Source organism: Solanum stenotomum, chromosome 8 (genome assembly GCF_019186545.1).
Source record: "Solanum stenotomum isolate F172 chromosome 8, ASM1918654v1, whole genome shotgun sequence".
In the NCBI taxonomy this organism is placed as follows: domain Eukaryota; kingdom Viridiplantae; phylum Streptophyta; class Magnoliopsida; order Solanales; family Solanaceae; genus Solanum; species Solanum stenotomum.
In genome coordinates, this window is record NC_064289.1 from 7,953,520 (window position 1) to 7,981,423 (window position 27,904).

The window sequence follows — 27,904 nt, forward strand, 5'->3', positions numbered from 1 at the left end:
ATCCAGAGCCACAACTTTTGTTGAACAAAGAAGAGGAGTTTAACTTCAACACTGCAAATCACGTGCTGTTCACAAAACGACAAAAATAGTTTCTTCAAAGGAAATAGGCCAACTCTAGTGCTTGAGAGTTTGGGATACAACACTTTTACTTAACATTAAATTGAATAATTAGTGAGATTAGTTTTATTTTCTGTCTCTTAATCATAATGGAAATTAAATTAAAACAAGGACAGCTAATGGTAATTTCACATTCCAAAAGGATGAATGGCCTTTCAATCCTACAAAATACTATTTCTATTTTAATTTATTTGTTTCAATATTTTGATTCGATTAAGGAAAACTCAGAGTTTCAAAATCATAGTCAATATATGCAAAAGATAGCATATGGAATATGACAATTACATTTACAGATAGTAAAGAGGTATCCATTTGTATATTATATTATACTGGAAGAAGCATCAATCATTAGTTTAATTTTATAATAGCATTAGTTTAAATTTGTAAATTATTTTTTAATGAATGAATAATAATTGTTGAGTTGGAGAATCTTCTTTATCTTCTTGTGTGTTGGCTGTTGCACACATTCTCTGCTTAAGGGTATCATTATAGGGATCAGTTAACAATACTTTTTTCTCTCAGCTTAATTAATTAATTAATTAATTAATTAATTAATAATTAATTATTTTTGTTTTTTTCGTATAAGAAAACAAGCGCGTGTGCGAAACGTGTCGTGTAGTCCGTGAAATACGGGAAAGTCACGTGATAAAAAATGTTTACTTACCGCATCTGTTCCGCCTCCCAAATCACGTGGCCAACTCATGCACTCATTGGGTGGGTCCCTACTTTTTGTGCTCCAACATAAATAACGCCCGTCTATAGATTCGATTGAACTTAATAATTTATCGAAAGATACAATGGAAGAAATGAAACTATATGATAAGAAGGAAACAACAACCTTGATCGTCATCTTTATATATTAGAAGTATTGATTATGTATAAATTATTTAAAACGATTAAAAATTTTGAATTTTATATTTTCAAAATAAAATTTAAAAATGCATGTGTAATATGTATAGTTTGGGATTTTTAGAGGGTGAGATAGTGACTTGTGATAGAGGAAATATGGTGAGATGATGGGGACTTGTAGCCTGTAGGTGGAGGGGCCCAAAACAAGAGGCACAGATTAGAGGGATGACGTGGGAGGCTGCGTGACGTACGTGACCTGTGAAAGAGACCACCCCCTCACGTGCGCCCATTCCCTGCCGTTAACCTCCAACTATGCTTGCCGTCTCGTGTGCCGGTGGGGACCATCTTCACGGACACGCCGTTAAGCAAACGTTCCGTTAGTAATAACGGTAACAGATTTCGTGAAGCGTCGCTCCTAAAATGACATTTTTCATTTAACCTAATAAACTAAATTAATAATCAATTATTTATTTTATTATTGCTCCTCTTAATTTAATTTACACTGCACTTTTCGTTCATGAGAAAAGTTACACTTAATAATATTTTTTCGTGTAGTTTTTGAATATTTAATTTAAATTTAAAATATTGAGTTGATCTAATTTAAATTTAGCTTCAGAGAGGTTTCGATCGGACCTTGGCATAAAATCAAAAGGGTAGATATCATAGCACGGACTAGACATATTTGTCATTTGGAATGCCTTGAAAAGTTTGTACCTCGATGATGTGGTGGTCACTGACGAACAACGAAACAAGATATTTTTTCAAGTTTGCTCAACCTCGAATCCTTGGATTTATTATGTTGCAGCAAAAATGAAGATGTCAAGTGACAAGCTTAATAGAGAAAAATTCATATATATATATATACAAAATAAGATTTCATAATTATCAAAATAAGAGTTTGCCATTTACCAAACATAACAGGTATAGTTATGTTTTACAAAATGTCTACAGAACACTGAATAGCCCACTAAAATGATAAATATCTCCCCTGAACTAATTTATCTATGGTATAATTACCTATAAAGAAGTATAGGCAAATGTCTAATGGTGTTGCAAACTACCAATCCTGTCATCTCTTGTCTAGCAGTATAGTATTCACCACATTCTTCACAAATAAGAAGAAACATTCTTGGCACGATTTAGGCATTAGAGTAGATCTCCTGAGTTCCTTATCTTCCTCGCTGTGGACACACACGCATTCTGGAAGGGAAGAAACACCATGTGTTTTGTGCTCCAGACCACAAGCAGCTAAGATGGAATGAGTAGCCAGTCTTGCAACTTGCTTAAATGTGTCAACTTCTGCACACATGAAAGTCGATGAAAATCATATATAGAGTCAAGAATTAAAATATCATACGGTAACATTTTTGTTTTTGGTCATACAGATTACAAGACTGATGATTCCGTGTACTAAAGTGCTATCGATGATTGAAGTATTATAGGCGTATGAATACATTGTCAAATTTGTATATAGTCCCATTTGCTTTAGATATGTAGTTATACAAGTAGAACTGTAGAAGAAAGAATAACCAACTCTGACTAGATGCATCATGCTATTAAAATGCAATGAAGTGATACATGCATCAGCAAACTACAGGCCAAAGTAAAAGACGTACCGAGCTTTTTATCTCTGCACAGGATTTTCAGGTTGAGCTTCACAAGAGATTGGATCTCAGTCTTAGCATCAGATTTCACCTCAACCCTTCTCTTAGTGCCACTCTTTTCGACCTTCAGTTTCTCCTGAGGATTCACATTGCTATTCGAGGAAGAACTGATCTCTTTCTCATGACCTACAGTAGTAGAAATTGATGTCAACCTGATAGAAGAACTCAAATGTGTGGAACCAGCACATGACTTATTCTTCCGTGGTTGTCCATTGTTCGCATCACAGACATATGGCTGAAGTGAAGTCTGAGACTCCTTCGAAGATACAAGTTCACTATATAATGGTCTGCATGACATTGAAGAACCATTATATACACCTGAAGCACCTTTTGATCTAATGTCCAACTTACAAACATCACTCTCGGAATGACTACCTGGACCAACATTTTGAATATACGTAGGTCGATGCTGTTCAATCTTTAGTGAGATAGACCTTGAGCTAGATTCACTCGCTTCTTTGTAGCTAGTATTCTTCTGAACTGAGTGTTTTGAGGCCTGAACAGAACTTTTGTTCCCGACACTATTTTGTTCTATTGCCTTAGCCATATTCATCATTTTCCACGCCTTCTCCACCTCTGTTGACCCTTTACTGTCAGGTCTATTTTGATTGGAAGGCTGAGAAGTCCTTGGTTGACTCGAGCAAGATACTAAAGGCCGTTCACCAGAACTGCTGCCACGCACTGGTTTTAGTTTAGCACTACTAGCATTACTCACTTTGCTAGAAGGAAACCTCAAGGATCCACTTTGAAAACCATTCCAATGTTCACGCAATATGCGTATCCTATCATGGACATTGCGGCAATGCCCCAGTGTTCTGGCATTGAACTTATTGGCGCGTCCTGCAACACCATTATTTCCTACAGAACCTAACCTAATTGAGCTGCTTCGAGGAGTACTTTGCCTTCTAGATTCAATACGAGATGAACTGTCGGAAGCATCCAAAGCACCATTTGGAGCGCTCTCGACACCATCAACATAAGACTCTCGTACAATATCATATATAGATACTTGTCTTGCTGATTCTGCTGATTGGGGTTCACTGAAACTAGTTTGGGTATAGCAATCAGTTTTGATCTCACTCTGGGCCTGTTCAGCCTTCAGAAGAGCGCAGTCTGCACAAAACCAATCACCCTCAGGAACAGTAGCACCAAGGCCAACACAATAAGTATGATAAGCAGTGTCACAAAGATCGCACAACAGCAGGAGAACATCATCGGCCGTGCTGTGGCACACGTTACATTGCACTTCTGCATACAGATCCCGTGGTCCAGTTGTTGCATTTCCATGGCAATGATAGACCTGCATAAGCACTTTCATCAGTAATACACGAGAGACGGTCAAGAGATTATACCTACTCTACCCTACCATAAACCATGTAAATCTTTAAAATATACAACTATATCTATATCTATATCTATATTATATTAAAAGCAGGAAGCCCCTAACTTAAAATTTAAATCACAGAAATGCCCTTACTATAAACCTAAATATTCTATTTAATACAAATAAACATAAACAGCTGTTACAAAGAGTTGCCACCGTTTATGATCATCTGGTTTATCTTTGGGTACATAGAATTGTAATTATCATTATCTTGCCAATTTCTAAATTGGTAATAATAAAAAAAAGGTTTCTTATCTTAAATTAAGGCATTTCACGTATACACTTAACTTCTAGCAAATACATTGATACATATATTAGTGTCCCTTTATCTCCTCTTTTTCTTGGTTGACTGCTTTTTATACAAGAACCAACAGATCTTCATAATCTTTGAATGCGAGGCTATTTATAAAACATCTATTTAGTGTTCAATCATGTACTGTTTACATCTAATTTGACTTGAATCATGTCTACTTGTCTAGCGTAATCGCCTGTTTAGTTGTTTTGACTGACTTATCACTAAAATCTACGACTCTTTATTGGTTGGTTCAATTTCAATTTTGAATGTTATCAGTTATCGGTTTGTAAATATGCTAAAATGATAATCGAACCAATAAGAAATGGATTATTGGGTTCCGGTTAATCAAACGGTTGTTACAGTTCGGTTAATAGTTTTACCGATAAGCTTATTTCAAAGTGAGGCAGTAACTTCTTCTTTGTATTTTTTTTATGAAAATATTTACTAAATGCATTGATCATGAAAAAAAGATGTTGTGAGTTTGATGAAATGAGAAGGAGAAACGGTCTTCACAAGAAAGAATCAGAGACTTTTTCGACTACCAATTAAATTTGATAGATCTTATTGTGTTACAAGTTAAATCATTAAGAAAACTCAAAGATCAGTTAAACTAATCGATAGATGAGTAGAATTATGAACCGTTAAACCAACAACCAATATCAACAAATCAATAATACTTTTTCAATTTGATTTATCAGTTAAATCGGAATTTACATATGCCTACTAGAAGCACATGCATATGTTGGAGAAGGTTGAGCCCGAGGGGATAAGGAATTGCTATTTATTGGTTGAATAGTAACTTAATATGCACATAGAAATTTGCTTCAATGAAAAAAGTTTCTAAGATAGAGCTAACTATTATTCTAGAGGTTTACGTACAAGCTATGGTGATTCCATTTTAGTATTTGTAGGTTTCTTGTCTTGTGTTTGATAAGTTTAAAATTTTCGAGTTATTTGGTAACAGTATCATATGCATGCTAGTCCAGAAGCTAATACATAGACCTCTGGTACCGTTGTGAGCATCACACATATTGGTGTAGTCTTCAGGTATGATCGGGTTCATATTTCGTCCAGCCTTTCTTTGTTCCATCGGTTTAACGGGTTTGATATCTTTTCTTTCTTTATCATCATTAATTTTGGGTTGCACCACGTTGATATATTTCTGAATATCACTGTTAAGAAGTCCCACATCGATAAAGGGATGGAATATTGGTTTCCTTATATGGACTTGGACAAACCTCCCCTCATGAGCTAGCTTTTGGAGGTTAAGTTAGGTCTAGGTTTCATATCTTTACATGGTATCAGGATCGAACCCATATCAATTTTTGTTGTTCACCGATGTTGGGCCCCCATTCGTAAGTGTTCAAACTCCAGTTGAGGTCTGGGTGTGCGGGGGAGTGTTAAGAAGTCCCACATCGGTAGAGGGATGGGAAATTGGTCTCCTTATATGAACTTGGACAAACCTCCCCTCATGAGCTAACTTTTGGGATTGAGTTGGGCCCAGATGTCATATCTTTACAATTACTATTATCTTTATTCCTTCTAATTTTAATTTTAAGCTTTTGTTTTATTACATATCATCTGATGCTTTGGAAAGAATATCCTAGCATATAGTATGTTTATTGCTGGACAAATATATAGAAATTTGCCATTATATAGGTAATTTTTTGGCATACCTTAAAATGAATGAACTAACTTTATTGATTCATGCACCTGTAAAAGATGACTAGAAACTGCCGACACTTTGATGAATATATCTTTTTAGTGTGTGTGACACTTCTTAGTCTTATTTAGTACTATTAGATATTGGTTCTTGATTTCAAAAATTACAAAATTTTCAAGTTTGAAGTGCCTAATCTTGCTCATTTTAGCGAGTGCCGTATAGAGAAAATCTTTTGATCATGACTTTTTGTTGAGATATGTTTTTTCTTAATGAAGCAAGCTAATTTTATAACCACCCTGTTAATAAAGGTGGAGGTCATAAAATCAAAATAAGTAAAAAAAAATAAAAAATCACATGGATCTAATTAAATTGATCATTCATTTTAGTAGGTATAGAGAATGTCCAAATATCTTGACCTCACAAACAAGTCATCATACAACGATTTGTATTGACTATTGATATTATTTTATATCACTCGGCATACACATGCAATGCACGTGATGTGAAACTTGTAAGAAGAACAAGTATGAAACACAAAAAGTGGAAACAACAAGAATGGTCTTCCAATCCAAACCTTTGAAGAATTAAGATGAATCTAGTAAAAAAATATTATTCAGAGTGCAGTGAGAACTTCATAACTTCTCCATCAATGCACTAAAGATAGTAGATCACTAAGAGGAGTCACTGTTTCTGATAGACTGCTGGCTAAAGATAAATTGGTCAGAATTTATTATGAATCCTAATGTGTAAACACCAGTTTGATAACTTACGAGATATAAAGGTGTAAATGCAGGATGATGAAATCACAATAGACCAAGTGGATAGCTTTTATACAGCACATGGACATAAGCTTTTCATCAAATTACTAAATTACATAGTATAACTAAGATAGAAATACTTTGCCAATTTCTGAGTTGAAAATCAGTAAAAATGAGCCTTATTACCTCCTTAAAAAGGACTCTATATTTATCCTGATGCAAGCCTGCCTATCGTTTCCTTTTTATCTTTAGATGTAATACACCTATCGACTATCAGTGGAGGATCTATGAAGAATGGAGGGGGTGCCGAATGTTTCGGTTGAAATTCTGTATATATATATATATAAGGAAATGTAAAAATATTAACCATGGGACCCAAAGAAACAATGAGCCTCATGGTGCCGGTGGTTAAAGTTCAAGATTACCACTTTGGGGATGCAAGTTCGAACCCTGTTGGGTGAATTTACTTTAACTTTTTTTTATCAGGCGGACATCCTTTTGTAGCGAATTTATTAAAAAATTAAATGTGGATAAGAAATAAGAAGAACAGAACCTAGACCTCTTCTAGCTAAAACCTTGACTAAACCAACTATCCAAGCCTAAATCTTGTGTAAAAGTTTGCTAATAAATATTAAGTATAGTCTTCCTTTGTGAATATTATGCTACATATGTTACTGTTCAAAGCCACGTGGCACCCGAAGCTTCCAAAATCCTGAATCCTCTTATGTTGACAATAATCATCAGCATTACTGAGACAGATTTTAGTTAAATTTAAACAGAGATGTTACTGTTCAAAGCTATGTGGCACCCGAAGCTTCCAAAATCCTGAATCCTCCTCTGTTGACTATAATCATCAGCATACTGTGACAGATTTCAGTTTAATTTAAACATAGATTGACATGAGACTGAATGGTTTTACTACATAAATGAGTGTNCAGAGATGTTACTGTTCAAAGCTATGTGGCACCCGATGCTTCCAAAATCCTGAATCCTCCTCTGTTGACTATAATCATCAGCATTACTGTGACAGATTTCAGTTTAATTTAAACATAGATTGACATGAGACTGAATGGTTTTACTACATAAATGAGTGTATAAACTTGAGCTCACAGTAGTTATCACTATTTGCAGAATTGGGAAATCCTCAATCATGTAAAAAAATCTCAAATAGAGCAAATTCAGCACTCAACATTCATCAAATCCAACAGAAATTCAAGACAAAGTCAGAGTAACGAACCTGATCGCGGACAGGAACATTGACAACGCGTTCGGAAGGGAAAATGGGAGGTCTAGGGGGGCGGCGGATGATGGAGAACCGGCGTTTACACATGGGGCATCTGGACTCAACTTTAGACCACTCTATGATACATACAAAGCAGAAGTAATGGTCGCAACAATCTATAACACCTCTGATAATTGTTGTTCCATGTCCAGTTTCAGTCAAGCAAATTCCACAGCAATTCGATTCCGTCTCTGAATCCGAAAGTTCAAGCTTCGATTTGCCTTTGTCGGATGAGGACGGGGAAGATTCAGGTGAACCCAGGGTTAGGGTTTTGACACGTTTGCTTGGATACATTTCCGTAGCTCCGGTACGTTCCTCGTCGGACGCCATCTCTGAGAAGAAATTCTAGATAGCCGGAGTATTGGAATTGCCGGAATTGTTCCCGTCGTTAGTTGTTTTCTTCACCATTAACAAGAAAAATACAGATAAAATGATCCTTTGCACATGATGTAGCAAAACTTTGGGCCCATGGACTCAAATCTAAGTAAACATGCACAAGAAGCCCAAGCCCAAAATACAAACTATATAATTTTGCCCAATATTTTAAGGAAATTTCATTGTCCTACAATATTTGCCATAAGAGCCAAATTATGTAAATTTTGACTAATATTTGAAGATATATATTTTCACCACAATCGAAGAATTGCAATTTATAGTATTTTTCATGTGATTTTTGAATATTTTTATTTTAATTTTAAAATATTGAGTTAATCTAATCCAATTTAGCTCTAAAAGTGAATTGCATAAACTCTCAAGAAGTGAAATATGATAACTATTTCGAGACGGAATGAGTAGTATTGCTGCATTTGAAATAAAAGGCAAAAGAAAATCCACATTTATGCTAAGAGTTGTATCTATTAACACTGACACTACAACAATACATAATTCTATTTATTTTTCGTAGAAACTTGTCCCAAAAAAGTCATTTATCCTCTATTACTTAGTTATTTTTTTAACCAATTTTTTTGCCTTTCATGTGATTTTAAAAAAAAGTGATTGCACATCCTTTGCTATATCATCACTTAGAGATATATTAATTTGTTCCGAACTTTCAATCGGAATAAGAATTAGTATTTGTAGCATAAGAAAAGGTTAACGAATCAAAACTACAAACGACATGTGAGACTTGTTGAAGTGATTGAACATCTTCATTATTAATCTGTAAACGATAGACTAAAAGTTTGAGTCACGTTTGAAAACACATCCTTGGTGAGATAGGAGGAAAAACTATAATATGTACTAATTAACATCATCATCTTTAGTACAATAAGAAATTAAAGGACCCAAAAAAAGAAATTTAAGTGCAATTGTTAGTGCATATATATATACTCTAGCACATGAAAATATGTAAATTCTTTTATACCTTTGCTAGATATTTCCATTGGATGCATACAAGTATATATATAATTCTTTTATTACAAGATCATTATATTCATAATTAATATATAGTTTGAAGAGTTGTGTATAATTAAGGTTAGTTATTCCTTGGAGGGTGTGTTGTTGCCACATGATAATCAGCAGCAGTGAAATCCATTAAACTTGCTCTATTGCCTTTCATTTCTTTTCTGCCTCTGCCAATTACTTCTACTTTAATAGATGCTGGAACATAATGACCATCATTAACTTCCTGCAAATTATACAACCCCTTAATTAAGTTTTTTCAAACTCTTATTTAAAAAAGTAATGATAGAGCATGGAAAGATAGTTAGTCGAACATCCTTTGTCAAAAAATATTATACTATGTACAATAACATTTCAGTCTGAGAAGGGTAGGATCAAGGATGTACTATATACGCATACCTCATTCCTAACTTATACTGCATACATATATATGTCAGAAAAATATATTTTTTTATACATATAATGTAATTTCTGATTTCGCCAATGTGGAAAAGTAAGGCGAGAAATTATAGTAAATTAAAGGAGAAAAACAACAAGGTCATGATATTATAAGATGGTTCCTTCCTACCTTGTGATCAATGCCGTTTCCAGCTTCATCAACAATTACAATCTTTTCTTTAACTGCAGAACCATAGTGTATAAATTAATGTACGATATATTATTCATGAGATTTCTCAAGAAAGGAACATTTTAAATGTATAGAAACTATGTACACCTATAGAAGCTAAGGGGGGAAAATAAATTAAAAGTGTAATGTACCTTGGTCATGAGTAGTAGTATGAGCAATTGTAGTATCTTTTATGGATACTAAAATAAAAACAAGAACAAGCATAACTTTTAAGGACAACATTTTTCACCTCTTAGTCTTTTGTTTTCAAAAAGGGAGGGGAAGCACATAGAAAGAATTACTAGGATTATATTTATAGAAAAAGACTAAGGTCAAAAACTTAGTCAAATCTTCGGTTCACAACAACAACTCACTTTTTTTTTAATTAAAAAATTGGAGATAAACATAACGTACATTAATTACTATAGAAAACTTATGTAAAACAAAACATTAAGAAGACCATTTTTATTTATTGGTACCAAGAAACAGTTGTATAGAGTATAGACTCACAATTATTAATTAAAAATGCATTCCCACATATATATACTATATATATTCCACTATGAATTTTGTTCCGATTGATCATAACATAAAAAGTCATATATACTTACTTATTACATAATACAAATAGGATAACTTAAAGACACATGAACCTAATTAATATAACATTTAAGTTTGATTAACATTTTCAATATTCTCCTTAAATAAACTTGACTGTCTTTTCACATTCTTCAATTGCTTTTGATAATTTCATTTTCAGCTAACTAAAGCATTTAATTTGGAAATCCCAGTATATATTTGTTTAATTTGGTAAATTAAAGAGAGTGGAATGGCAGATACAACTGTTTTCCATCCTATCTTCTGTCATGCATTCAACCTTAGTTTGCGTAAAAGCAAAACAGGTTTATAAATGTCTATACATTCATTTAATTAATAGTGTACACAGATGACAAAATTAGCTCGTGAAATTATAACCTATCTAATTTATTTAATTTGGATTGATTATTGAACCGTTAATTTATTAGCTCAATCCATTTCAACCAGATAATTTTGGGTGGGTCAATGACATTGGTAAAAGGAGGGAGAAGGAGAAGAACATGGGCAAGTGGTAAAATTGCCTAGATTCACTCAATTTTATATATCATGCTACTAATTGATAACATAAGTTTAGGATTTAGTATTTACTAACAAACAAGTCCACAACACGAGGGCTCGGTCTTCCACTTTTTATTATTATATATAATGGTTGATTTTGAATTATTTTTTTAAAATATGTAGCTCAAGGATTGTGGAAACTCGAGCTTGGTGGTATTATGTGAATTATTGTGATGACCCGTCATGTCATTGTAAAAATGTGAGCAAGTTGTTAGGTATGATATGTGTGTTTAGTTGAAGACTAAAGACGTGACAATAATATTTGATGGCGAAAATTGTTATTTTCTGTGGAAGTGTACCCTGGATTGTACGGAAAATGAAAGCTACTATAGTGAGAGTTTTGGGATTCTACTTGGGATGTCTTCCAATTTTGGGTTTTGGCCCCGCAGAGTGGGTGGGGCTGTAAACAATTTCTGGGTTTTCGAAAAAGAGAAGACTTGTTTGCCTTTTTTTAAACATAGCCACATGAAACAAAACAAAAACCCAAATTGAAAAGAAAATAGTCAATCAAATGACTCACTGCTCTACTTTTTTTTTTTTGTAACTTTTTTATTTCATCACAAAGAACTATTACAAAAGTTGGATATTGGTAAACCAAATCCTATATGATTGAAACATACTCCAAGTATAAGAGGAGTATCAATAACCATTTTAGCTCGCAAAAAAAGAAAGGCTGAGATTAAATGATTCTGTGTTAAAATCTCCCTATACTGCGATAATCATGGAACATCAAGGGAGTAATTTTATTTTTTCTATATATTAGAAGAGGCAGTTTCAACATGCCTGCTTTGGCACTTTGGAGGGTGTTTCAGTAATTCACGTAGAATTGAAACAATATTATTGGCTGAAAAGTTATCTCACTGTAGCAGCAATATAGATATTAGATGGACTTGACCATATTCTCCTTTGCTTAGCTCATCAGACATCACCAGATTCTCACTTAGCATTTCACAGATATTGCCGCTGAAACATCCGTTCTTCTTCTTCTAATTGGTTCTTTGTTAATTTGTAAGTAAATTATTATGGAGTATTTCATATGTTGTCCCCCCTCCTAATTTGGATTTAACACTAGCTTAAAAAAATAGAAAATAATAATTAAATTTTATAATTTAAATAAAGTTATATATAAAATGTATCAAAATATTATTTCATTTTGTGAGTAGGTCAATATGCATGCTTTGGCATGTAGGGTCATTTTAGTTACTCCGTGGTTCCATCGTTTTAATTCATTGTCTTGTTTGATGAGTTTTTGTACATTTTAAAATTATGTAAAATTATTATAAATCACAATAATAAAAAAATATTAAAAAAATTATTTGACTTATAGAATTTTATCAGCGTCACATAAATTGGAACAAATAATAAAATATGTATTATTTGAAAATGATTTAAAAAGTACTATAAATCTCAATAACTAATATCTTGAAATATTTTCGAAAATATATTAAAAAATAATTTGCCCAACTCTTGAAATTTTATTTGTACCACATAAATTGGGACAAAAGAAAATAATATATATTATTTGAAAATTACGTAAGAGATACTATAAATAATAATTAGCATCTTCAAATATTTAAAAGATATATAAAAAGAATGTTTGGCTTTCAAATTCTATTAGTGTCACATAAATTGGAAAAGAGAAAGATGCCATATAGTATTTTAAAATCACATAAACGATACTATAAATCACAATAATGAACAAACTTAAGATATTTAGAAGACGTATAAAACATTAGGTTGACTTTCAAAATTATGTCAATGTCGCATAAAGTTAAATAGAGAAAATAACAAATATTATTTAAAAATGACATTAACATTAATATAAATTGCGTTAACGAACAAATTTAAATATTTAAAAATTAAGACGACTCTCCAAATTTCATCTATAATCACATAAATTAATAGAGAAAGAGTAATATATATTGGGCCCGTGCTAGCACGGGCTCCAATGTCTAGTAATAACAATACAACAGTGTTTGTGTATGTTTTGTTTTTTGGAGTAACATGCTCACTCGAATTCACAATCTTAGAGTTGGATGTGAAGAGTATTTATTATTTGAGCAACTCTCTCTAATCGTGTTCGGATCTGTTTGCATGCAAAATCCTGTTGGGTGGCGCCCCCAACAGGATTTTCTCCATACCCATGGCTCAAACCCGAGACCTCTGGTTAAGGGTGAAGCAGTCCCACCAGTGCACCACAACTTATGTTGGTATGCAATGATCATTTATCAGTGTACTCAAAGTGCTATCCCCTACCAAAACAGTTTTCAGATAACTTTGTCTATTGACATTTAGACAGATGAAAAGAAATCACTTATTTCATTGTTTTTTTTTTTGTCCCAGGACACAATGAAAAGAAGACAACATTGCAACTGGTGTATTATAGCCCGTGGTGGAGCTAGGATTTATAATTAAGGATTCAAAATCTGAAGAAGTAAACACACAAACTAATCAAAGAGGGTTCGACATCTACTATATATATACATAAAAATTAATTTTATCTATGTATAAATAGTCATATTTTCCTCCGAAAGGGGTTAGGCTAGCTCCGCCCCTGATTATATTTAGAAGGCCAAAGTACTTATTTTTAAAAAGTGAGGCATTAACCGAGCTTTTGGGGAAGTAGCAAAAAATTGTTTTTCAGAAACTTGGAAAATATTTGGAGGTACTTTTAAAGTAAATTAATTAGATACAAATTGTTTCTCACCGAAAACAGTTTTGACAAAAATAATCAGAATAACCTGATTTTAAAATCTCGACTAGACGGACTATTATACTGTGATGCAAATTTGAATATTACATTACTTTCTACTACAAGTAATAAAATGTAAAATGATCATCAACCTTCAAACAGTAGTCGCAAATAAAATGATTAATCATGCATGTCACTTTGTTATTATCTTAACTTTCTCCTTGATTGTGTTTTTAGTTTCTATTTTTCATATAGGTTTAGTTTTATATGAGCTGATGAAGTTTGATTCAAAGAAGAATTGAAATTAGGGGGAAAATGGTTGTATGAATATTGAGAGCCCAAAAAAATGAGGTATCTCATCCGTGTTTCTGATTTCTTTAGAAAGATTCGGAATTTTGAAAAACTGAGAATGATCTCGAAACATACAGTAACGATGTAGTTGTAACCTCACCTAAGAACATCAGTCAACAGCAAATTAGTCTCTTGCTTCTACGAAAAGGATTCCAGTTGACGTTTATATATGTAAAGTTAGGACCGTTTGTTCTATTGGTAGAATTTAACACAACCTACTGCACGTACATATTCTTTCTACCCTTAACCGCTATAGGAAAAGCTCAGCTTCTACACAATCTTCTTGAGACATGAACAACTTACAATGAAGATATACGAATTAAAAATAACAATAGGATACCTGTGAAACAACTTTGGAAGACTAATGACATTGAATTTTGTTGATTAAAATCAATAACATGATGATAGTATCGTATAAAAGAAGCACAAGTTCTGTATACTGAACTCTACTTAAACATTGGTTGTTCATTAGTTGTTAAGCTTAGTTGAACAACTTCACACAATAGAGATTTTAGCTCTTAAAGTTGGCTGATCAACCAGAACTAATTGTTGCATCCAATTTTAAATAGAAATCTGCGCTTGATACGACAGATGAACCATTCATACTCATCTAAGACACCACACCCCAGCTCACGAGTCTATCCTTGGTGTGTACGTAGCCTTCTCAATCCTGCCATTCCGACTATAAACTTCTATTTAGTCCACTGGAATTTACCCTTCCTTGCTACATATATCTTATTAGTTGAGTATTTTTCTATGCTAACAAGTTCAATCTCCAATACTCCAGCAACTTTTAGACACCTCCATATCCTTTAATTTGTACCACTATATTCCTGTCTTTGATATAGTAGCTACGTATTTAACTCACAACCTATCTTTTCCGCTATATATGTTCCATAATAGCTTGCTAACAGCTACTGTGTTTTCGAAAGTCGTTTTGGCCTCAAATTTAAGAAAGATAGACTTTTGAAATCTGCGGTCTACAAAAAATCCTAGACTAGTTATTAAAATTATGATTTCCTTGCTAACAGAAATTGACACTACTTACCTGTTTCTATCAAAGAACAAAACAATATATATATTACAGTACTCCATTTCTCCGAACTTTCTTAATGGTAACCAAAGCTTTTATAAATATGTTTATTAGGATTATTGCCATCTCTTTATTCTAAATTATTTTATACCCTTCAATTCAACTTATTTCTTTCAAGTCCGAGCTACTACGTAGAAGCTGAAGATGATTAGTTCAAAAAGAGTATGTGTTTAAGCTTTGTCGAACTACCCCATAATTTTTGCTACCAACTGCACAAGCTCATAGTGAACATATCACGTCTCTAACTGGTAATTTCTGTTTTTTGTTTGAGTTGCTTACTGCAACATTACTAAANGCTTTCTAACAGCTACTCTGTTTTTGAAAGTCGTTTTGGCCTCAAATTTAAGAAAGAAAGACTTTTGAAATATGCAGTCTAAAAAAAAATCCTAGACTATAATTTTTTTTTTTAACGTATAAAATGAGAAACTCTAAAATTAAGTTACTGCTAATTATAAGAAGATGATATAAGTAAATTACTTCTAATGTGTCGCATAATTAGAACATAAAGTAGTATTTTTAAATGTACACAATTCTTAACATTTTTGTTGTTAAAGCCTTCTATAATTAATTATCTAAACTACACTGCTCTCTCTTTCAGGTTTCCGTCCGTGTAGTTGTGATTATTGTACTCAAGTGTGTTCAACTTCCTACAATTTTGCAAGTGTCGGCCTCTATTTTCGCTCAACTTAATTCTTTGCTCTGCCAGTCTCTTAATTATTTCCCTACCCACATTTTACTTCTCTTCTCCTTATAGTAAAAACTTCAAGCTACATTTGGATTGCCTCCGCAATATAAAAGATACGTGCATGCTTAAGTTAGCGAAGTCAAAAATGAATTGTTATTACAATTATGATTTCCTTGCTAACAGAAATTGACACTACTTACCTGTTTCTATCAAAGAACAAAACAATATATATATTACAGTACTCCATTTCTCCGAACTTTCTTAATGGTAACCAAAGCTTTTATAAATATGTTTATTAGGATTATTGCCATCTGTTTATTCTAAATTATTTTATACCCTTCAATTCAACTTATTTCTTTCAAGTTCGAGCTACTACGTAGAAGCTGAAGATGATTAGTTCAAAAAGAGCATGTGTTTAAGCTTTGTCGAACTACCCCATAATTTTTGCTACCAACTGCACAAGCTCATAGTGAACATATCACGTCTCTAACTGGTAATTTCTGTTTTTTGTTTGAGTTGCTTACTGCAACATTACTAAAATAATAATCTTTCGTTCCTATTTTCACATTTCCTTTTGCAGAAACGTCTTATCTTTTTGCCCATGCACTCCGAAAAGCTGAAATAATGTTGCACAACAAGCTGTATAATAACGCCCGATGTTTTAGCAAGGTACATAACCATATTCCATTCTTACTACGCTGCACATCCATCGTCTGTTTTGCCATTTTTACAAATATGTAAATAGCATAATGTAAACACACATAGAAAGTGCAATCACAAATGTAATTTCTATATATTAACAATCTTTTACTACTTGTCGCCCTACCAATATTTGTCACAGATATCACCTTATATATGTTTGGCCCGTGTGTGCACGGACATCTATGTCTAGTGTGTATATATATATATATATATATATATAATAGTGTATATTTTAAATTGAATATACATATCTGAATGAATGAAATATTGAGTTTCTTATAAGGTTTGAACTATCATCATATCTTCAAATTATTTTTTGAGATATAAATTAGGCACAAATCCAAATTATCTAAATTTAAGTAGCTTTTGAGTGATATATCAAGTGACCAAAAACACTTTTGAGGGATAAAATTAGTTTTTTTAGATTAGATATTGCATGTGTTGGATAAAAATCGGGTGGTTCAATGCCTTTAAAATTGAGGCATACGTCTCAGGCCCCAAAATTTAGGGGACCTCATCTTTCTGTAATAATATAATTGTTATTAGTTTTTTTAAAAAAAAAAAATTACTACTATGTCTTTCTATTTATTTGTCTTTCTTTCTTAGTTCGTTTTAAAACATTAAAGAATATTTTTTTTCTTGTTTGTCAAATTTTAAATTTAACTTTCCATCACATGTTTAAGACCACAAGATTAGAAGATATATATATATATATAATTTAGCTTAAGATCACAAGATTCAAAAATCTTCCTTACTTTTTTACGTGTCAAATTAAAATCAGACAAAATATTAGAACGAATGGACTATTATTTATAGAAAACGTAAACTTTTTTCATTAAAATAAGAAATAACTTTGCATCTCAAAAATAATTTTGAATATATTAACAATTTTGCATCTTAAAAAACTAGAAGAATAAACTTTAAATATATATAAAAAAAAGTTTAAAACCTCCAATTTATTTTTATTTTTACTTTAAGGCCGGTTATTAGCTTGAACCGCTAAAAGTTGTTAGAAAATGAAAATAAATCATTAATGTATTTTGTGAAAAGCAGTTTTCTCAGTTTATTTTTATTTGTTCAATACTTTAAAAAATAGATTTCCACTTTTACTTGTTACTTTTAACTTATCAAGTAAATATAAATATGTATCTTTTTCTTATTTTACTCTTAACATTAATTATTTATTTTCGAAATTATTTTAAAGAGCTAAAACTATACCTCAATCAATATTTATATTAATTATTATTTCTTAAGATGCATACAAAATCAAAAGTGGACAAATAAAAATAAATAGAAGAAGAAAATATATGCTAAATGTTATAGGTACTTATATATCTATCTATCTATCTAACTCGAGTCAATTCTCTAAATGGTCACCCAAGTTTGGGAAATTGCCTTGAAATATCATTTATGTTTCACTTAGGACCAAAATATCACCCAACTATCACTATTTTCCTCCAAATATACTTAACATTTTAAAAACTTTACTCTCTCCTAGTTGTCATGCCATGTAATTAAAGTCTTTTTTTAAAATAATAGACTTATTTAATTCATCAAACTCATTTAACTAAAATAATAATCTTATTATTTAAAAAATAATATATATATATGCTTATTAAGAAGAAATTTTTGTACTAAAGAATCTTTTATCATAATTAAACTTTTTTATTTTTTTATGTTATGAAAAAATAGGGTTTTAAAATATACTATATTGTCATCAATTTTGAATACTTATAAACACATATATTCAAATAAAAATATTGGTATACAAATCACTCATAAATGTTAACTTATATCAATTAATCATAAATTGTATAATGAATTAATAATATTAAATGTCAATTAACTATTACAATAGAATTAATTGTGTACTTTGAAATTCATGCTTACAATATTTCTTTTTTTAAAAAAAATAGAAAGTGAATAATATTATTATTAATGTTTTTTCCCAAAAAAAAAAACTAAATGCCTCAAAAGTCTCCTTCTATTCAAGTTGATATGACATGCCATTAAATCATCATTTTTTTAAAAAACAATAGACCTGTTTAATTCATTAAATTTATGCCTCTACAAAATAAATATATAAATTACGTGAAAAATACTTTTAATATATCTAATTCCTTCATATTTTTCTACCAAACAAAATTCAGTGAATTTTTTTGTGTGCAATTGTTACCTGAGAATTTTTTAAATCTCTTTGAAAATTTTAAGTAATTTTTTCATAAAAGTATTCAAATAAATTTGTAAGGTTGACAAAATAGTTGGTAAAAAGGAGAATTTTATTATTTAACTTTTATTTTTAATTTAATTTTCATCAGTGATTTTTATATCAATATTTTTTGAATATATGTGTTTATAAGTATTCAAAATTGATGACATTATAGTAAGTTTTAAAAAAACTATTCTTCATAGAATAAAAAATAAAAAGTTAATTATGATAAAAGATTTTTAAGTATGAATTTTCTTCTCAATAAACTAATGTATGTAATTAAAAAATAGTAAGATCATTGTTTTAGTTAATTGAGTTTAATGAATTAAATAAATCTATTATTTTTTAAAAAGGCTTCAATGACATGGCATGTCAAGTAGGAGAGAGTGGGGCCTTTGAAGTGGTAAGTATATTTGAAGGAAAATAGTGATAGTTGAGTGATATTTTGATCCTAAATAAAACGTAAATGATATTTCAAGGCAATTCTCTAAACTTGAGTGACCATTTAGGGAATTTACTCTATCTAACTCTGTTGCAGATGAGGAAGTTAATACTATGTGGCCTCTCCTTATTTTCCAGCTGTTGACAGGTTGGGAGCATGCATTTTGCTGTAACTTGAATTGAGAGAAACCCTTAGAATTTACTTTTACATTCAATATTTCACATGCAATATAGCACTGTCAATTAATTGATTTATTTTTTTCTTTTTTTGTTGTATTTCTCTTTTTATTTGAATTACTTGTCGATTCACCTATTTCAAGGAGAATTCATAATTTAAAATTTATAGATTTTTATATTTATAACAATAATTGAATTCACCACCAATAGTATGAAATATTTAATTTGACCTCCTTTGTNAACAATTCTCTAAACTTGAGTGACCATTACAGATGAGGAAGTTAATACTATGTGGCTTATCCTTATTTTCCAGTCTGTTGACAGGTTGGGAGCATGCATTTTGCTGTAACTTGAATTGAGAGAAAGCCTTAGAATTTACTTTTACATTCAATATTTCACATGCAATATAGCACTGTCAATTAATTGATTTATTTTTTTCTTTTTTGTTGTATTTCTCTTTTTATTTGAATTACTTGTCGATTCACCTATTTCAACGAGAATTCATAATTTAAAATTTATAGATTTTTATATTAACTTTCGATTAATATCATAACAATAATTGAATTCACCACCAATAGTATGAAATATTTAATTTGACCTCCTTTGTTTTTCTTTATTTTTGCATGCGCCGTTGACTAGATTTTAACGTAATCCTTTATACTTTAGTAAGAAGACCTTTCAAAGATCTTGTCTGTTGGATGCTCAGACTTTTCAACTACTGATGTAAAACATGTTAATTGTCAAGTACTCCTCTCTGTTCCTAATTATTTGTTCACTTTTTTATATTAATTCCTAATTACTTGTTTATTTTGATAAATCAAAATTGGATAAAAAAAAAAAATTTATCGATTATATCCTCATTAATTACTTTGAAAAATGTAAAATTTTTTGAAAATCTTAAGTTTTTAATTCATCAATTTCATAATTAATAGGGATAAAATGGTAAACTTACTATGTCATTAATTAATTTTTTAATAGATGTGTCATATCAAAAGTGAACAAGTAATTAGGGACCGAAGAAGTAAATTACAATTGGGTCAATGCCTTGCTTCGATATTAAGGAATATTATTGAGCAAAGGTTCAACTAAACCATAAGCTTTTGTTAATGCATCACCTTTTCCCTTCCCAAGAGTACTCAAAGAAATTTTGGACTACAATTTTCAACTAGGAGTATACATTTTTCTTTTAAAATTAAGTGCAACTTATAGTGGAGTAGTATTTTTTGCAAAAAATTTGAGTTGAATTAATTTTAAAATTAAATCAAATTAACTCTTGTTAAACATAAATTGGAACACCGCAAGAGTACTTCTATATCATGATATTTGCACTTATATTATAACCTGAATAACGCTAAGTTACCATCTACAAGATGTTAATGCATTGAGGGGTCGTTTGGTACAAAACTTAATAACACAAGGATTAGTAACGCAGAGATTAGTAATGCAGGGATTAGTAACGCAGAGTTTATTTTTATCAAGTGTTTGGTTCATTGTTTCTCACCTCATCTTGTGTTTGGACTAAAACTCTATAAAAAAAAATCTTTTCAATTATACCCTTGATTTATTATAAAATTGGGTCAAGGTAGATAATTACCAAATAATATTTTTTTTAAATGACCTTCTAACTAGATAGGAAAAGAACACTTTTGTTGTCATATTTGCAATTTTTTCACTTGAATTATTTGAAGATAAATAATTGTCATCTTAATAAATACATATGCGGCTTTTAAAGATGTTAGTGGGGAGGAATTCTTTAGGTGATTATTAGATATGTTCTCGCCAATAAAGTATATTTTAGTTAATTTAGAAGTTCATAATCAATTCTACACATATGGTTATTTTGCAGAGAGTTGTTGGATGATACAGACTCGAGTGGCATATTACTCTTCAATGTTTAATGTCATTTTCTTCATAAAATTTTGATCAAATACCTCAACTTTTTGAGATATATATATATATATAACAAAATAATGAAAATAATTTGAGGGATATTTTTATTTTTTCATAGATTTAATAATACATTCAATTAAGATCACAAACGTCATGTGGTGTTATATTTATCTTTTCAATTAGTAAATGTTAAACAATCAAATTTCAAAATATTGCATTGATTTGTATTGGATTTCTTTAGTAACAAACAACTTTCTCTAAATATTTTATGAGCTAATTTATTTAAATAAATTAACTAGTACAAATATAAAAAAAAATCAAGAAAACAAACAAAATAATCAAAATGATTTGAGGGATATTTTTGTCTTTACATAGGCTTATCCCATGATATTATATCCAATGTATTACTAATACCTCCAAATGAGAGGTATTGTAATACATCCTATAATACCATGTAGGATGGATTAGTTATACATAAGCCTAAAATTCTACCAAACATAATACAGTACTAAATAATACCATACATAATACATGGATTATTTCTCTTAATACTTCCTACCAAACGACACCCTGATAGTATAAACTTCTTTGCACCAAGTTAAATCGGTGGATAATATATTTACAATGTTCTGAATTCTTAAAGAGATGTTTGTACTTGCAATTTGAATGTCAAATTTGAAGTTGTGATTTGAAATTTATATTCATTTATGACATTTAGCAAAGCTTTAGTTTCATTTTGAAATTTTGTTTCAAATTTCACCTTCAAGGTATTGATAGTTTCCACAATACTGTTTGTGTCATTATAAGCATTTTACTAATAACACAAGACCATGACACAATGAGTGGGATGACAATGTTAATGCACTAACAAAAATAAGAAGAAAGGAAGATACATAAGAGTACTAATACTATCTAAAGTAAATAAGACTTTTGAGCTTCCGTTTGACCATAGATTTTGAAGTTGAAATTTGAAAATCTGAGTTCTTGAACTTGCATTCTACTTGGAAAAAGTTTTGTGAGTGGAAGTAAGTTTTCTCACTAGTGCGAATCAATTTTTGGGAACTGAAAAATGTTTAAAACTCAAGTTTCGATCTGATAAAAAATCTATAGTCAAACGTTAACTAATAGACTATAATGTCTACTTCCCTTTGCCCATCCAAATACTTTTCCTAACCTTATTACCACCACCATTGGATGCACCTTTAGTTCCTTTTGCAGCAATGATAGACTCTTTCACCTTATCTTGATCATCATTCTTGTAACCATTCTTCATCGAACTTTTGGCTTTGTTGCTAATAAAACTGCAATTCTTTTCCTTCCCCTTTTCCTTTGAATTCTTGAAATTAACCATAGTAGCTACACCACCACTCTTCCCATTTCTTGAAAAATTACTAATTGGTCCTGAAGATGCATCAGAAGCCATTGAATCATCAGTCTCACAATCCTCATCGTCTTCATTAACGGGACCTTCTTTGTTATAATTACTATCTTCTAATTCATCAAATTCCCCAATATTGTCATCACCAGTTGAAGGAGAACCAATGTACATTGTCCATCCAGATTCACTGCTGTTACATTCTTCACCTTCTCCAAAGAATTGGGAATTAGAATCCATAGAAACAGAGTAAACGCAAGAAACAGAGCAATAATAATTAGATGAGCTAAAAGACAGAACAGAAGAGTAAAAAATGAAGGCAAAAGGAACACTTTTTTTTAATTAATACAATACAGCTCTCACACCACACAAATAAGAAGAACGTGGCAGATTTATAATATTTTTGAAAGCAACCGCAAACCCCTGTATTTAATTTTTGTTCTCTCTTTAACACCTGGACCGGACAACATGTACATATAGCCATTATTTCACCTGACTTTACATCACATACAGGGACAGATAGAAGCTGTCAAAGATATTCATAGAAAAACAAGTTTTTATAAAAAAAAAAAACACAGTGGAATGAATGAGACCCTTCTATTTTTAATTAAATATTTTGGATTCGAGTCATGATAATGGTGCAACTCTGGTTAGAGAGTGTTTTTTCTTCGGTGGGCTACACTATACTGTGTGAATTTGAATTAGTTGGATTACAGAGAAAAAAGCATAATGTATAAACATGTCATGTAACTTGGTCTTAGCTCTATGTCCTTCAACTTGAATTTGCATAAGTAAATAGTTGAACTTGTATAAATTTGAACAAGTAGATACATGTTCCTATGTAGCATAATATACATAGGATACCATGACAGATGCAAATTGGCCATGTAAGATTAGACACCACATAGGACTCACATATTTACTTGTTCAACTATATACAAGTTTAAGTATCTATTTATGTACAATCAAAGTTTGGTGGCACATATGTGTTGGAATTCTACCCTCCTGAATTCTATACAGGAACATGTAATGACTACTTGTTCTTATTTGTTTGAAGCTTAACAATAAATAATTTCATATAACAACTTGCTCAGTACTTTGTATTATTTAAAAACCTTCAAATAACACAACGATTACAAAGCCATGTAATCTAAGGAATTATAAACTCTAATTCCTAACTACCCAAGACAAAAAAAACCCCAGGTTTTAGTCTTCAAACGTTCTTCAAGTAATTCAACTTGTCAAACGAAACTTACTCACAAACACTTGATTGTATTCAAAACTCTTGACTACAATCGTACAATTTTTCTCTCAACTCGCAGCACTCCCAAAAATAAAAATCAAAACTCTCTCAACTCTTGATCGTGTTTTGATATTACTCTCAATGTAAGTGCACAATCTTTCTGAAGAAAATAACCCTCTATTTATAGATCAGAATTCCAGCAAGTCCTTATTCGACTCAACTTTGTCTTTGCCGCTACAAAGCCTTGTTGACCTCAACTTGGACTCCTATTTGTACTCGACCTATTTCACAGAAACCTTACACATAGTAGTTTTCCTACTTTATGTAGTTTTCTTTATTGATTAAGAAAACTTCCTTAACCTTGAATTTCTACTGTTATACGTTTTTGACAAAGTACTTTTGTATCACGTATGCACGACCTGTTCTATTCACTTTGCCATTCTTCAAAACTTAGAGGCTTTAACAAATTCTCCCTTTTTGACTATGGCAAATTCTTTCCACTTGCATCGAACAGGTAAACACCATATGCACGCTTTCCTTCCCCCTTTTGACATTAGGCAAAAAATCTGAAAATGAAGATATATCCAAGCCAGAAGCAATAACATCACAAGAAGCTATAAAAACAAACACACCAAACTGAGTCATTAGTTACATCATAGATCAGAAACAAAAACCATTATCCACAAAAAGAGAAATGTCTACTAAAGACTTGAGAAAGTGAGAACCCAAAACACAAGACATAGCACACTAAGCGGATGTTTAGACAGATGGTGGTAAAGCAGAGGACGAGGAAGATAAGTCTTTGGTTAGCAGTTCATAGAGGTGCTTCAGACGATCGGAATTAGATAATCTCTCAGTATTCAACGCAGCCTGAGTCTTAGCAAGCTCTTCTTTAAGCCTTGAATTTTCCTCAGCTAATCGATCATACTTCAGACCATAATCAATGTGCAACTTATCTAATGCAGCAGAGTGAGAAACCTGTAGTGCAGTAATTTCCTCAGTCTTAGCAGTCAACGAGGCTCTCAACCGTTGCATAGGTGCATTTGCCCATCTCTTTGTAGCAGGTATAGTTTCATGATTCACAACCCCTAAGACATCCTTGATGGTCTGAATCTGCCATTCCCTAACAGGAACACAAAAATGTTCAAACACCATACCAAGCCAGAACCCATACGCCAGTCCACGTTCCTTTTTATCAAACACACATAGACCATGTATATGACTGAGAATCAGGGCAGGTAAGTTAATTTGGATCTTAGATAGCAACAACTCCATAAGAGTAAGATCCAAACAATTTGCCTCCGTCCTTTTTTGCTTTCGAGGTAGTATTATCTTATGCACAATATCAAACAACAAACGATGCAAGGGTAGCATAGCTCATTTATCAACTCTGGTATAATCAGTCAGTGTAGGATCATTTGAGAATCGGCGACATATTTCAAGAGCAGAGATGTTACCCTCCAGAGGTGGCCAATTTCGCTTAACGTAGTGACCCCATCCATTATTTGGTACCCCGAGTATAGAGGATAAAATCTCAGCATTGAGGGTGAACGAAACACCACAAACAGTACTTGAAATTAACGTATCAGACCCTGTCGCATTAAGGTAGAACTCCCTGGTTTCCTCTCTACCCATTCTACGCCTAAGGGTTCCTTGACTAAATAGTTCAGTCCATCCTTGGGCTTGCACAAGTGTCAGTAATTCACTCATCTCGTCACCCCCAAATCCAGTAATTACCCTACCCCGAATCACACTTTTTCTCCTAAAAGATTGTGCCCTAGCAGAGTCAATTTCAACAATTTCTTTGGGACCAGATTCTTTCGGTTTAGATGTATTTCTTTTTCGTTTTCTACTCTTCTTTGGTTTAATGTCATCATCATCAATCTCTATAGGATTAGAAGGTAGAACAAACTTACTTTGCACCGGGCGAGTAATCTTAGTCGACTTAGCAAGAAGCATTGCGTCTCGAGTACGCTGTATAGATCGAGTCACTCGAACCGGAGCCCTCACTGATGGGTTAGAAATAAGACTTGCATGAGCATCTGGAAGAATCATAGCAATGGGTCGACAAGAGTTTTGACGCAGTCGTGAACGAAGCCTTTTAGAAACCAGCTGGACCAATGGAATATCATTGTCGGCGTCACAAGAAGAATATGCTTGTTCCTTTGAGGATGTTTGTTCCCCCTCACTAAGTGTTATCGTTTCATCTCCTAAATCAGACCCCAAACTCGGGTTTTTTTTTTCCCCCTGAATTGATGCTTCTTCCATAAGAGGATATGTAAGATGAGTTATTCCGCAAGGGTCAATGAACAGGACAACAGGTAATTCAAAGAGGTTTTTTGGATTTTCAAAGGGAATAAGGGCAAGGTTTAGATTTGAAGGGGATGCCATGGTTTTGAAAATAGGGTTTGATGAATATAGGGAAGAGACCAATGAAGGAAAATGGGTTTTCGATGAAGAGTAAAAAATAAAGAAGGTTTGAGAATGATTACAGGGAAGTGGAAGGGTTTTTGGAGAAGAGGAATAGGTTGATTTGATGGAGGAGTCAGATTGATTTTTATTTTGGCGGTTTAAAAAAATTCCTGCTGACAGGTATTTAATGCGGGAACGAGTACCAGTGCACAAGTCTTAATATTTTGGTCTTACTTAAATAAGTATAGTAGACATACCTTTTAGTGTAGGATGATGAATTTTTGAAGTCCAAGTCCTTGAGTTCCTAATTACCTGAGAATGATGAATTCGTTAGTTACAGTTCGTTATGAGTATTAAAACATGTTAGCATTTGCCCCTTTTCTAATTAAGTACCATAGTTGACTCTCGTGAGCAGAGATACTCAGGTGATCTTCATCATTCCTAATTCCAACCTGTTCCTTTCAAAGTGTTCCCTTGCTAATGCTTTTGTGAAAATGTCTGCAATTTGTTGTTCAGTGGCACATAAATTCATTGAAATTTGTCCCTTTTCTACATTGTCCCTTAGAAAGTGATGACGGATGTCTATATGTTTTGTTCTCTTATGTTGGACAGGATTTTTTGCAATGTTTATTGCGCTTGTATTATCACAAAAAATTGGGACACACTTAACATGAAGCCCAAAGTCCCTAAGCTGTATTTTAATCCACAATAATTGAGCACAACACGAAGCTGCTGCCACATACTCAACTTCTGCGGTGGATAATGCAACAGAGTTTTGTTTCTTTGATCCCCAGGAGATTAAACATGAACCAAGAAAGTGAGTCATACATGTAGTACTCTTTCTGTCTGCAAGGTAACCAGCACAATCTGCATCGGCATACCCTACTAATTCGAAGTTACTTCCCTTTGGATACTATAGTCCCAAATCAGTGGTTCCTTTTAAGTATCTGAGAATTCTTTTAACAGCTTGGAGATGAGATTCTTTGGGACTAGTTTGAAATCGAGCACATAATCCCACACTGAACACAATATCTGGTCTGCTGGTTGTCAGGGGCGGCTCAGCGTAATTAGGGGCCTAAAGCGAAATTTCAATTTGAGGCCTAAGATATAAACAAACTTTGTATACATATTTATTCAAATTTATTTTTCTTACACTATTTAGATGAAAATTATTAGTATTTAATATTATTTTTCAGTTATTGATTTTAGGTAAGATTTTATCAACTCAACATTGAAAACATCCTTTTAGTGAGGCAATTATTATATGAATTGTTAACATAATTTTATAAGTAATAAGTTGACAAATATTAAATAAAGATAAAAGTTAGAACCACATAATCTGATTCAAGAAGTTGATAACTTGGTATACATCATTTTAATATGCTTGTTGTAATGTTTGAAACTAAAATTTAAAAAGAAATAAAAAAGAATTTGTAATTCACTTTGTTCAACACTTTTC

At 32.0% G+C, this 27,904-nt stretch overlaps 2 protein-coding genes across 2 annotated transcripts; both read right to left on the bottom strand.

The window, feature by feature from the left end:
* Window positions 1-1,824: 1,824 nt before the first annotated feature.
* On the bottom strand, window positions 1,825-8,419 carry LOC125874403 (PHD and RING finger domain-containing protein C126.07c-like). Its single transcript, XM_049555283.1, has 3 exons — window positions 7,968-8,419; window positions 2,583-3,930; window positions 1,825-2,265 (listed from the first exon to the last, which is right to left on the bottom strand). Exons 1-3 carry the CDS (start codon window positions 8,340-8,342, stop codon window positions 2,036-2,038), a joined length of 1,953 nt encoding a protein of 650 aa, XP_049411240.1. The 5' UTR covers window positions 8,343-8,419; the 3' UTR covers window positions 1,825-2,035.
* Window positions 8,420-22,518: 14,099 nt separating this feature from the next.
* Window positions 22,519-23,115, bottom strand: LOC125874383 (protein SOB FIVE-LIKE 4-like). Its single transcript, XM_049555263.1, has one exon. It carries the CDS (start codon window positions 23,028-23,030, stop codon window positions 22,554-22,556), a length of 477 nt encoding a protein of 158 aa, XP_049411220.1. The 5' UTR covers window positions 23,031-23,115; the 3' UTR covers window positions 22,519-22,553.
* Window positions 23,116-27,904: the final 4,789 nt, after the last annotated feature.